At 39.2% G+C, this 12,699-nt stretch overlaps 1 protein-coding gene across 2 annotated transcripts in view; it reads right to left on the bottom strand.

Annotated features, from left to right (window-relative positions):
- Window positions 1–12,538: 12,538 nt before the first annotated feature.
- Window positions 12,539–12,699, bottom strand: part of LOC103250410 (NADH dehydrogenase [ubiquinone] 1 alpha subcomplex subunit 5-like) — a 661-nt gene continuing 500 nt past the window's right edge. For both annotated transcript variants that reach the window (XM_008048994.2, XM_008048995.2), the window contains one exon: window positions 12,539–12,699. This exon is cut by the window's right edge and continues 2 nt beyond it. In XM_008048994.2, coding sequence (XP_008047185.1) covers window positions 12,594–12,699 — 106 coding nt within the window. In that variant the 3' untranslated portion in view covers window positions 12,539–12,593.

Below are 12,699 nucleotides of genomic sequence, written 5' to 3'. Positions count from 1 at the left end.
CAGTAAGTTTACTTTTTCATCCCTGGACAAGCACGTTAGAATAATTGGATGGCCTGTATTCTAATCCTATGCCAACCCAAATTGTTGGAAGGCTTTGAGCAAGCTGCTTAACATCATGTAGAGTCAGTTTATTCATCTGTCAAGCGCAAGGAGGTAATTATCCCTATCTTACCTCAGCCCACATAATGGTTGTGAAGTTACTTTGTAAAGTGGAAAGTGAATACACATTTAAATGTTATCATTTTTGTGAGCCTTTCTCAGTACTGTGCTCAATACCCTCACCTTTTCCCCTGTTATCAGAGCCCCACAGGAAGAGGCTGCATCCTGGGCATGGTCCAGACTCCTCTGGAGGCCTTGCCAGCAGGGCATCATCATTGTTTTGAAATCACTCTGGGCAAATGGATTAACAGAATATATGACAGCCTGGGGGAAGATGGGCAAAAACATTTGATGATTACAGTAATACATTATAGACTTTCCATCAGAACTTGGAAATGACATTGCAAGTCGGTGTGCAGTTTCACAATTAAAAAAAAAAAGCTCTAATCCTGGGAATGAGCAATTGGTTTATAGCAAATTTTCTGAGCTTCTCCTGGTGGTGAAGCAGTGGACACGTTCTGCTTGGCGGGCATCTCATTACCTGAAGCACACAGACAGGGTACAGCTGATGCCAAGTGTCTAGAGGTTGTAGGAAATAAACTGCTACTTCTGGTAAATAGCTGGTAATGTATGCTGAATTATTTGCTTAGGGCCAAATTAGTCCCTGCAGTATGTGCAGCATTGCTGAGGAATAAAAAAATAAATGTTTTCTGCTTAAATAATGTCCTGACTCAAGATAATTATTACTGTGATGCATCTGACATAGGAATAATCCTGACACTTGCCCAGGGCTTGAAGGAATAAGAGGATTTTTCTAATGCATGCTAACATTAAAAAAGAAAGCAAATATCTAGGCTAAGTATAAAAGAGGCAAGCAAAGAGGAGGGGGGAGGACGGAGGGTAACTGATCATTTATCTAGCACTTACTGTGTGCCAGGAACTGGGTTAAATGTAACACGTAAATGTAAATATAACCTTATCCTCACAATAACTCTGTGAGATAGATATTACTCCTCTCATTTTAACAGAATAGGACGCCTAGTTCAGAGTAGTTAAGTGGCTTCCACAAAGTCACACCGCACACAGCTTATGGCAGAGCTGGGAATCAAACTCAGATGGCAGTCTCTTTTCTAAATAGCAGCAACAGACTCCTGTGCTAAATAGCTTCCCTATGTTCCTCCAGATACCCTCTCATGGAGAGTATACTTCATCCTACTCTGTGCCCAGGGAGGCTGGTTCACCTTGCCTTCCAGTTGGGTTTGGCCAATGGGGACTACAGGAAGGAGCTGAGAAGGAGGGAGGGAGGTGAGGTCATGTTTCCCTCCCCAACTTCCTCCTGCTGTCTATCAAAAATATCTTAGCTCCTATCAGCCTGTCCTTTCCACACAGAAGTCTTCCTCTGGGTTTTGATAACTGTCTCCTCCTCCGAGGGCCCTACACCCTGCCCACACCTCAAATCACCTGATGTCAGTGTGCCACACAGGTGCAGTACATTTTAACTTGCTCCGCTTATAAGACACCAAGGCTTAGCACTAACTGCCCCTCCATTTTGTTTTGGTGGTGGTTAGTTCTGATTCAGATGAAGTTGAACAACGGGCACTTTCTACTTATCTTCCACAGTGCTCTGCCTGGATAACTTTTGGCTTAATGTTTAGAGAGTGTCTCTGCCTCTGGCTTCTGCTCACTGAGAAAACCGAAAGGGATTTTATGAGCAAAAGTCCCTCACTAAGCCACATGTGGTTTCTGAATGATGACATTCAGACTTCGGTGAAAAATAGTGATAGAACCTGACATTTATTTGAAGTTCTATAGCTTTCCAGTCATTACTTTCTCTTTAAAGATATATTGGAAGCTAGATATGTGTCTAGAAAAAAATTAGCTGAACATGAAGCTACAGTAAAGCTATTTTTTAAAAGACTGGTAATGACCGAACTATCAAGGCACATAATAGTTGATGAAGGTCTCATTCCTGAGCTATTTCATTAAGTTAATGAAACTAGTCTGTTTGGCAGTGCTACCTAACTCCTGTTTTCCAAGTTAATTCATTACCCATGGTTTCAAAAGGATCAAAAAGAAATAGAAGCAGAATATTAAGCAGGACAGATACAATGAGTATTTTTACATGTTAGTTTTATAGGTACAATGAAAACCTTTAGTGATCAGCAAATTTAATAGTCCTAACATTTTCAAAGGTGTAACTATTAAAAGTCTAATGGCATGCAAGGATGGGTAATCATTTTCTAAAAATTGGTTTCATCAGGTTTTTATATTTGCATGACAAGGCATTTTGGAATAATCATCTTACCTGAAGGTAGTTATTCTCTTGTTAGATAATTATAGTACTTAACACAAGAAAGGAAGATAGAAATGGGTAATATTTTAAATATCTATCACGATGAAATGTCCCTTTTAATCTCTAACAATACTTCTTATGTCAATACCTACTTTGATGTTAATTAATATAGCAGGTTTTCATTGATTAGTGTTTGTATGGTATATCAACTTTTTATTTTCAAATTTTCTCTATTTAATGCATGATTGGCAAATCGCATATAATTATTCAGTCTGCCACACTTTGCCTTTTAATTGGATTGTAGACCATTTACATTTTAAATAATTAATGATCCAGTTTAAGCGTAACACCTTGCTATTTGTCTTCTGTTTGTCTTCTAGTACTTTGTTCCTTTATTTCTTGTTGCCTGCCTTCTTTTGAATTATGAAAACATTTTTTATTATTCAATTTCTCTCTCTCTCTCTCTCTCTCTCTCTTTTTTTAGTCATTCAATCCTCCATAATTCTTTTAATGGTTACTCTAGAGATAACAATGTGCATCCTTGGTATATTAAACCTACCTTAAATGAATACTTTTGGGCTTCCCATTTCCTAAATAAGGCAAAGACTGTTTTAACAGTTTAACCTCATTTATCTCCCTCCTACAACTTGTGCTATTGTTACCATGTATTTTATTTCTACATATGCCTTAATAAAGGTTTTGTTTTAGACAGCCAATATTCTTTTATATCAAATGCTGCATTTACCCTTTCCAGTGTTTCCATTTTTTCCTGCATGTTCATGTTCCATTTGCAATCACCCTCCTGGAGCCTGAAAAAACTCTTTAGTGTTTCTCTTGGTTCACAGCAGTTAGCATTGAAGTCCCTCAGATTTTATTTGTCTGAAAACCTCTTTTCTTAACCTTCACTTTGATATCTACATCTGTATTGTGGCATGATTTACATATAATAACCACTCATTTTATTTCATTTATTTTATCTTTTGTAGAGAAGAGGATCTCTTTATGTTACTCAAGCTGATCTCCAACTCTTGGCCTCAAGCAATTCTTCCTCCTCTTCCTTCCAAAGTGCAGGGATTACAGGTGTGAGTCATCACCATGCCTGGCCAAAATTCACTCATTTTAAGCATATAGTGTGATGAGTTTTGCTAAATGTATATAGTCATGCAAGCACCTTTCACAATTCAGTTTTATTTATTTCATTTATAATGTAAAAAATTTTTATTTTAAAGACGTGGGGTATAATTCAGGGTTAAATATACAAATGTTCATTACGCAGGAACCATTGTTGATGAGGTGTTCCTCCCTCATTACTGGCAGTATCCCACTACTGCCAATCCCGCCCCACCCCCCGGGCAGGCAGTTTCCCACTACTAAAAATTCTTCTCTTATAGTATTACAATATCATTCAGTATTATAGCCTCTAAGTCCATCCAAGTTGCTGTGAAGTTCATAATTTTGTCCTCCTTTATGACTGCGTAATATTCCATCGTGTATATGTACCATGTTTTTTTAATCCAGTCTTCTTTCAGTGGGCAGAACAATTGGTTCAATATTTTTGTTATTGTGAACAATGCTGCAATAAACATGTGTGTACAGATATCTTTTCATAGAACAATTTGAGTTCCTCCGGGTATATTTCTGAATAGCAGGATTGTGAGGTCATATGGAAGGTCAATTTTTAGATCTTTTAGGAATCGTCAAATTGTTTTCCACAGAGGTTGTATTAGTTTATGCTCCCACCAACAGTGTAGAAGTGTTCCCTTTTCCCTGCAGCCTCACTAGCATCTGTTGTCTTGAGTTATTAATGATGGCCATCCTGACTGGAGTTAGGTCGTATCTCAGTGTGGTTTTAATTTGCATTTCTTTGATGACTAGTGAGGCTGAGCATTTTTTCTTGTAACTGTTGGCTGCTTGTATGTCTTCTTTTGAGAAGTATCTATTCATATCTTTTGCCCACTTTGTAATGGGGCTGTTTGTTTGAGTTCCTCGTAGATCCTAGATGTTAGGCCTTTGCCAGGTACAGTTGGCACATATTTTTTCCCAGTCTGTGGGCTGTCTCCCTGCTCTCTTGATAGTTTCTTTGGCTTTGCAGAAGCTTGTCAGTTTGATGAGCTTTTTTCCCATTTGTCTATATTATCTCTTATGGCCTGGGCACTTGGAGTTTTGATCAGGAATTGGTTGCCAGTTCCAATTTCCATAAGGTTGTCTCCTGTGTTTTCTAATGTTCTTATAGTCTGAGGTTTTATGTTGAGGCCTTTGATCCGTTTAGAGTTGACTTTTGCATATGGTAATAATTAGGGGTCTTGTTTTAATCTTCTGCATGTAGTCAGCCAGTTTTCCCAGCACCACTTACCGAATAGGTTCTCCTCTCCCCAGTGGTTGGTGGTGGGGGCTTTGATGAAGATGAGTTGGTTGAGAAATTGAGATTTTGCTTCTGGAATCTCTATCTTATTCCATTGGTCTATATGCCTGTTCTTGTACCAATACCAGGCTGTTTTGATTATTATAGCTTTATAATAAAGTTTAAAGTCTGGCAGTGTGATACCTCCCACTTTATTTTTTTGCTGAGGATTGTTTTGGCTATTTGTGGTTATTTATGTTTCCATATTTGGTCATTTATGTTTTCATATGAATTTTTGTATTGTCATTTCCAGGTCTAGAAGAATGCTGCTGGTAATTTAAAGGGTATTTGTTAAATCTGTAGATTGCCTTGGGTAGGATGGACATCTTAACAATGTTGATTCTTCCAGTCCAGGAGCATGGAATATTTTTCCATTTGTTTATGTTATCTTTGATTTCTTTGAGCAGTGTTTTATAGTTTTCGTTGTAAAAGTCTTTCACGTCTCTGGTTAGGAAGATATCAAGGTATTTCTTTTTTTGTGTGGTTTTGTGAATGGGATTGTGCTTTTTATTTGGGCTTCTGTTTGTTTATTGTTGGTGTATAGAAATGTAACTCTCTTTTGCACATTTATTTACACCTTGAGACTTTGCCAAAGTACTTTTATCAGGGCAAGGAGGTTTTTGACAGATTCTCTTGGGTTTTTGTGGTATAGAATTATGTCATCTGCAAAGAGAGATAGAAGAGAAAAGCTCCTCTTTTCCTATTTGGATACCCCTAATTTCCTTCTCTTGTCTGATTGCTCTAGCTAGGACTTCCAATACTATGTTGAATAGGAGGTGTGAGAGAGGGCATCCTTGTCTTGTTCCAGTTTTCAGGGGAAATGGTTCCAATTTCTGTCTGTTTAGCAGTATGCTGGCTGTGGGTTTCTTGTAGATGGCTTTTACTATTTTGAGGTATGTCCCATCTATGCCTAGATGTTTGAGGGTTTTTAAACACATTGGGGTGCTGGACTTTATCAAAAGCTTTTTCCGTGGTTTTTGTCTTTACATTTGTTGATGTATTTAATTACGTTTATGGTCTTGCAGATATTGAATCAGCCCTGCATCCCACGGTTGAAGTATAGCTGATCATGATGAATGATTTTTGAGATGTTGTTGAATCCAGTTTGCTAGAATCTTGTTGAGAATTCTAGCATCTATGTTTATCAAGGATATTGGTTTGTAGTTCTCTTTCTTTGTTGGATCTTTACCCGGTTTGGGTATCAGTGTGATGTTAGCTTCATAAAATGATTTGGGGAGAGTTTCATCTTTCTCAGTTGCCTGGAATACTTTCAATAGGATTGGTATCAACTCCTCCTTGTATGTTTTATAGAATTCTGCTGGAAAGCCATCTGGTCCAGGGCTTTTCTTTGTAAGTAATTTTCTTATGACATAGTCAATTTCTTGGGTTGTTTTGGTCTATTTAGGGGATTGATTTCTTCCTATTTCAACCTGGGAAGGTTGTGTGATATAAGGAAGTCCTCCATTTCATTTAGGTTTTTGAGTTTATTTCCATGTAGTACATAGTAATCAGATCATCTTTTGTATTTCTTCAGAGTCAGTTGTGACTTCATCTTTTGCATTTCTGATTGTGTTTATTTGGGCTTTTTCTCTTTTTTTCTTGGTCAGTCTAGCTAGGGGTTCATCAATCTTGTTTATTCTTCAAAGAACTAGCTTTTTGTTTCATTGTTTTTTTGGTTTTTTTTTTTTTTTTTTTGTATTATCTTTCTGTCTTCTATGTCCTGATTTTGGGCTTTTATTTTGGTGATCTGAATTGTTCTGCTGAAGTTAGGGTTTTGGTGGTCTTGCTTTTCCAGCCTTCTCAGGTGACTTGTTAGGCTGTTAACTTGTGATCTTTCCATTTTCTTCATGTGTGTTCACAGAGATATGAAGTCCCCTCTTAATACACCTTTCATGGCATCCAAGAGGTTTTGGTAAGATGTTTCTTCATTTTCATTTGTTTCCAGTTATCTTTTAATCTCTGTTTTTATTCCTTTGTTGACCCAGGAGTTGTTTAGCATCATGCTATTTAGTGTCCATGTCTTTGTGGGCTTTGGGGAACTTTGTTGATGTTGATATTTATTTTTATTGCACTGTGGTCTGAGAAGGTGCATGGCAGAATTTCAATCTTACAGAATTTGTTTATGCTTGATTTATGGCTGAGGATGTGGTCAATCTTAGAGTACACTCTATGTGGTGATGAGTAGAATGTATACTACGTGGTTGTTGGGCCGAGTGTTCTGTAGGTATCAATTAAGTCCATTTGGTCAAGCATCATGTTGGGGTTCCATATCTTCTTGTTGACTTCTTGTCTTGATGATTTGTCTAGGGTTCTTAGTGGGGTAAGTACCCAGCTATGATAGTGTTAGAGTCAATATCTTTTTTTAGTTTACCTAGAAGCTGCTTTATGATAGTTGGTGCTCCTATGTTGGGTGCATAAATGTTTAGGATGGATATTTCCTGTTGATGGATTAAAACTTTTGGCATTATGCAGTGACCTCCCATATTTTTTAAATTTTTGATACCTTAAAGGGTATTTTGTCTGATATTAAGATCATGACTTCTGCTTTCTTTTGTGTTCCGTTCGCCTGAAATTTTGTTTCTCATTCTCTTACTTTGAGTCTGTGAGTGTCCTTTCTGGTGAGACGAGTCTCTTGGAGACAATATATTGTAGCCTCATGATATTTTACCCAATTTGCCATTCTATATCTTTTCAGTGGTGCATTTAGTCCATTCACATTCAGGCTAATTATTGACATGTGAGAGTTTATCCCTGATATGAGGTTCTTACAGAGTTTGTGGTTGTTGCTGCTGTTTGTTTGTTGTCTTTCTTTTGATTTTTGGATTGATTCATGTGTGTTTTCAATCTTTTTCCTGCATTCTTGTGAAGGGCATTGTTGTCCCTTTTTTTCTTTCTTCTGGGTTGAATACTTTTAAAAGTGTTTCTTGTAGAGCTGGTTCTGGAAGCAGTGTAAAGTCTTAGGAATTGAATGTCTGGGAAGGATTTTAATTCTCCATCACTGATGAAACTTAGCTGGGTAGGTAACTCTTGGCTGAAATTTTTTATCTTTGAGAACTTTGAAGATTGGGCTCCAAGCTCTCCTAACCTGTGGTTTGAGACCAGTCATTCTTGAGGTTCTTTTTTGTTTGAGTTCTGAAGTCTGTATTCTCAGTGGCTGACCTCACAGGGTCTGTGTGAGACTCATAGGCTACCTTTGGTTTTTCTTTATTTGTGTAGGGTTTTCTCTCCCCCACTTTTTAAATCTCTTCTTTAATTTTGTTGTTCAGTGATGGGGGGATAGCTTTTATTTCTGTTTGCTCAATCTCCTATTCTTCTTTATGTAGATCCTCTGGTTTTGCTCAATTCTGAAGCTGAACTAGGGTTGAAAGCTTGTGCTTTTTGCAGTTTTGAGATTTAATTAAGGGGAGAGTGGTGATTCAGAAGCTATCTGCAGATCCCAGTCTCCTCTGACAGGTGTGTGGGCTCCTTGGAACCCACGTCTCATGCCTTACAATCTCCATACAGTGGAGTTGTCTGTTTGCCTTCTGAAAGCAAAATGAAATAAGAAAAGAGAAAAGAATGGAAAAAGGAAGGAGGAAGATGAAAGGAAGGTGGAGAGAGAAGAAGAAGAGGGAGAACATACAGGTGTACCAACTAATGAATAAACAGAGAAACAAAGACAGAAAAAGCAAAAAAGACAAAAATTACAGACAATCATACAAACAAACAAAAACCCCTGTGTTGGTGTACTCTTTTTAAAAAATACTCATACACAAGTGGAAAATCTAAAAAATAAGTAAATAAAATAATAGAAACAAAGCAAGTACAAAAACATCAACAAAAACAGAAAGAAAGAGAGAAGAAAAAAAGCAAAAACTAAAACAAAAAACAAACAAGAAGAAAAAAAAACTTACTCTGTGGCTGTTTCTGTAACTCCAGGTTCCTTTCTGCTGACTTCACCTTAGGCACAGCTCTGGTCTCCAGCCTCTCCCCTCTGTCCTCAGCACAGGCTGATAGGGTTGCTTTCAGCATGGGAGAGGGACTGGACTACTGTGGGAAGAGGATGGATCAGATCTGGACTCAACTTACTTACTGCTGCTGTCAAGTCTCCCACTCAGATCTGCAGTGTCTGTGCCTGTTCCAGCACGGGGGAGGTGTGTCTGTCTCTCTGAGTTCAATGAGAGGATGGCCTCTGGGTCCCAAGATGGAGGCTGGGTGGAGCTGGTTGGGACAAAGCAAGTCTCTGCTCCTTCCAGGACTGAGATGGCAACTGTTGGCATCTCATCACTGGCATTGGAGCTTTAGTCCAGATTTCCATGACCTGCCTTCTCCATGGTTCCTCCTGCTTGTGCTGGGTCTGCTGCTGCAGGTGATGGCATAGGCCAGGTGCCAGGTGGTGAGGGGCAGCAGTTCTCTGCTGCCTCCTCTCAAGAGAGCCCTGAGAGTGGCAGATGATCCTGCACACCCAGGTCTCCAATCTCAGGGTGGTAGTGGGTTGCAGTCACTTCTGGAGGAGAGCCCTAGGGGCATGAACGTGAGTCTCCCCTCAGACAAACTTTCACTCACCCATTGGCACACAACCACTCATACAGAGAGCCTTTATGGACACTCAGTTTTGCAGAGACCTCACATTCCGACCTGTTGCCATCTTGCCCAGAAACCATAGACATCTTACCGTGGAACTTCTCAGCCTCCCTAATTATTGTGTGAGCCAATTATCCTAATAAATTATCTATCTATTTATCTATCATCTATATGTAATATTGGTTTTATCTCTCTGGAGAACCCTAATACAGGCTTCTACCCTTCAGCATATAACATAGAAAGTCTATATCTTAAGAATTGCAGAAATTTTCTAGTTCTTTTCCTGTATTAGTCAGGATAGTCTAGCAGCTATAATAATATTTAGATCTCTTAAGCTTAACACAATGATATTTTATTTTTTACTCATGAAAAGTTCAGTATAGGTGTTCTTGTTTAGGTGGTTCTTCTAGGCACCTCTTTTCTGATTCAGGGATCCAGGTTCCTTCCATGTTGTCACACAACCTTCTTCAATACTAGGTCTCCAAGGTTGCGGTGGAAGGAAAGACAGCAAGATGTAGGTTCCTTGGGTACGTAACCACTGTGGCTCTGAGTGACCTACACACTTTTATTCACATTTCTATAGCCAGAACTAGTCACATGGCTCCACATGGAGAGAGCTGAGACATGTCATTCTGTGTTGAGCAAATGAATCCCAACATTGAGTCTACATTATAGAAGTGAGCACAAATCTTCAGTGGTCAGCCAGCTATTGCAGCTACACTCCTTACCTCTGGTGTTACCACATATCTATCCATATGGAATTCAGTGTGATATTTCCTAACACAGATATGATTGTGTCACATCCCCTTTAGTCCTCATCAGTGAATTCCCACTGCCCCCCGAATGAAGTATAAACCCTTAATCAAGGCATTCAAAACCTTTTAGGATCTGGCCCTTCTATCCTCATCTTCCACAGGGTCTTGTCTTAGGCATTAGTCCCACTTAACTGCTTCCAGTTCCCAGAAGCTGCAATACCATTACTTAGCTTTGTACATTAACATGGTCTTCCATGTTTCTGCAATGTTCCTCCTTGCTGTGTCTGGTGGACAAATTTATACTTTTCCTTTAAACCCCAGTATAAGCAGCTTCCTCCTATGACCCTCTTCTTACATATTATTGGTCACTTAGTTCTTCTGTGTCAACACTAAGCTTTTGGCAGACCTCTACAGTAGGACCCATACACTGAGTTGTAATTGTATTTTTACATATCTGTCTTTTCTGCTTTAAACTCTGAGCTCTCTAAGAAATGGGATCATGACTTTGTATCTAAAATGCCTAATACAGTGTCTGCCACGTGATGGATGCTTAACAAATGTTCATGTAATTAATAATTAAGTAAATGAATAAATGAGGTGCAATTTAAAATATTTTTACACTTAAATTTCAGTCTAATATTTATTCAATATTTTAAAATTATTGGACAAAATTATGAGCTTGCACTAAATTTGCTGTATCTTCTAATGAGGAAGAATGGAAGACATTAAAATCAAGCTTTACAGAAATGCATTAATAAATTCTTGATTTGATGAGAGAGCTTCTTCACACTCAATCAACGCACTTAATGAAAGTGATCCAAGAGTGGGCTGGAGCTACAAGGAGGTTAAAGTGACACCGATTCTTACTGAGGCAGAAATAATGGTGACAGTTTCAACTCTGGGAAGGCAAAGAGTACACAGAACAATGATGAGAACTGAGAGGATTTGGATGATTGAGACACAGAACTTGAGGAAACATTATTCCAGTCTCTGATGTAATAATGAAAGGCACAGAAAGCAGTCTCACTTCCCTGAACCCTTCCCTTCTGAACCATCAAAACACAACTAAACTATAATTAACACAGGTTTTGAATTAAATGTATTTAATTAACAATTCTTTGAAAATCACTATCCATCTGTGTTATATGTGGTAATTTTTAATAAACTATTCTATTAATCAGCTCATCACTCCATCTCTAACCAGTCTATATTAGTGGAAGTCACTGTATATTAAAAAACAACATACAAAAAACAACAGCAACAACAACCAAATACTGTGATGCCTGTATTATTTCCTCTGATCTATGATGAGTTACATCCTAATTTGGGAGGTCCTTTGGTTTTATCTACACTACCCGGGGCACTTTGCTACCCAGGGTGGGTAGATGGGAGCTCGTGGGGAGCTAGAGTGGGGCAGGAATCTTCTGCTTTTCCAAATAAAGATAAGAATCTGGAAAACTGCCCCAGCTGTAGAGGTTGGTGCAGAACAGGAAAGGAATCTGAGACTGTTTCAGCCCTCATTTCTGACATCAGTTCTGGCAGGGTATAGAAGCAACAGTGGGAGGCCTCCCTCTCCATAAATTTGGGGATCAGGGGCATAAGGTCACCTTCTGAGGTGAACTAGTAAAATTCACATACAGTGGATGTGATTAGCATCCTTTGGAGTGAAGCTTGAGAATGTCCGAAATGAGTGGAACTCATAAAACTGCAATCAAGGTAGGCGATTTGGGTGTAATCAGAGGAAGGTGGGTCCAGAATGTGAATGCCATTTAATAGAAAACGTTTAATCAATTGCATTGAACTGTACAGTCTTGCCTGGGGAAGACTCTGTGAAGGTAGGTGGGGGTGGGGGTTAGACCAAAGGGAAGGTGGTTAGCTGGGGCTACAGAAAATGAAAACCTGAGGAATTATAACTTGGCAGTGCCCACCCAGGCATAGTGTAGAGGAGAGATCCTGTCCTATGTGCCCTTGTTCTCTGCTGAGGGACAGGAGTGTCTCTTCTGGTCTCTCCCCAGTGCTCTGGGTGCCCTTTGCTCGGCACTCACAGTCACCTGTCATTGGCCTCCCGGGGATTCTGATCCCAGGATGGGCTGCCCTGGGTGGTGGACATAAGCTTTTCAGTTCCTGGGAGGAAATGTCTTCCATGGTGAATTTTTAAGTTGGTCATGAGGTTAGGCTCATGGACTGATACTTTCAAGTGATTCTGAATTCTGGAAACTTCTGAGATCCTGATGAAGGCAAATGGTGGTATTTGGAAAGTGGTCAGTTCCTCAAGAGGGTACTGCCCATGAGATCTCTTGGTAGGCAGCACCATCTTCTCTCATCACCTTCATGATCAGGTCCCTTCTGCCTTCAATCGACATAAGGGTCCACTTATGTCAGTGACTCTCAGCTCTATTGGACTCAATGGCCTATTTAAAAAAATATAACAGAATGTTTAATTACATTAGTTTTCCATCAACCCACCAAAGTCATTTAATGATTATATTGGCCATTTCCACTGATCAGCAGGAGGCTCTTCCACTAACGGCTCCCAAGGTTTCCATTGCATCATTTTTCTCGCCAGATTTAGTTCATTTTCAGCCTGA

This window comes from Carlito syrichta, unplaced genomic scaffold (genome assembly GCF_000164805.1).
Source record: "Carlito syrichta isolate Samal-C Ts95f unplaced genomic scaffold, Tarsius_syrichta-2.0.1 Scaffold130411, whole genome shotgun sequence".
In the NCBI taxonomy this organism is placed as follows: Eukaryota; Metazoa; Chordata; class Mammalia; order Primates; family Tarsiidae; genus Carlito; species Carlito syrichta.
This window is presented reverse-complemented; position numbering and strand designations above follow the sequence as displayed.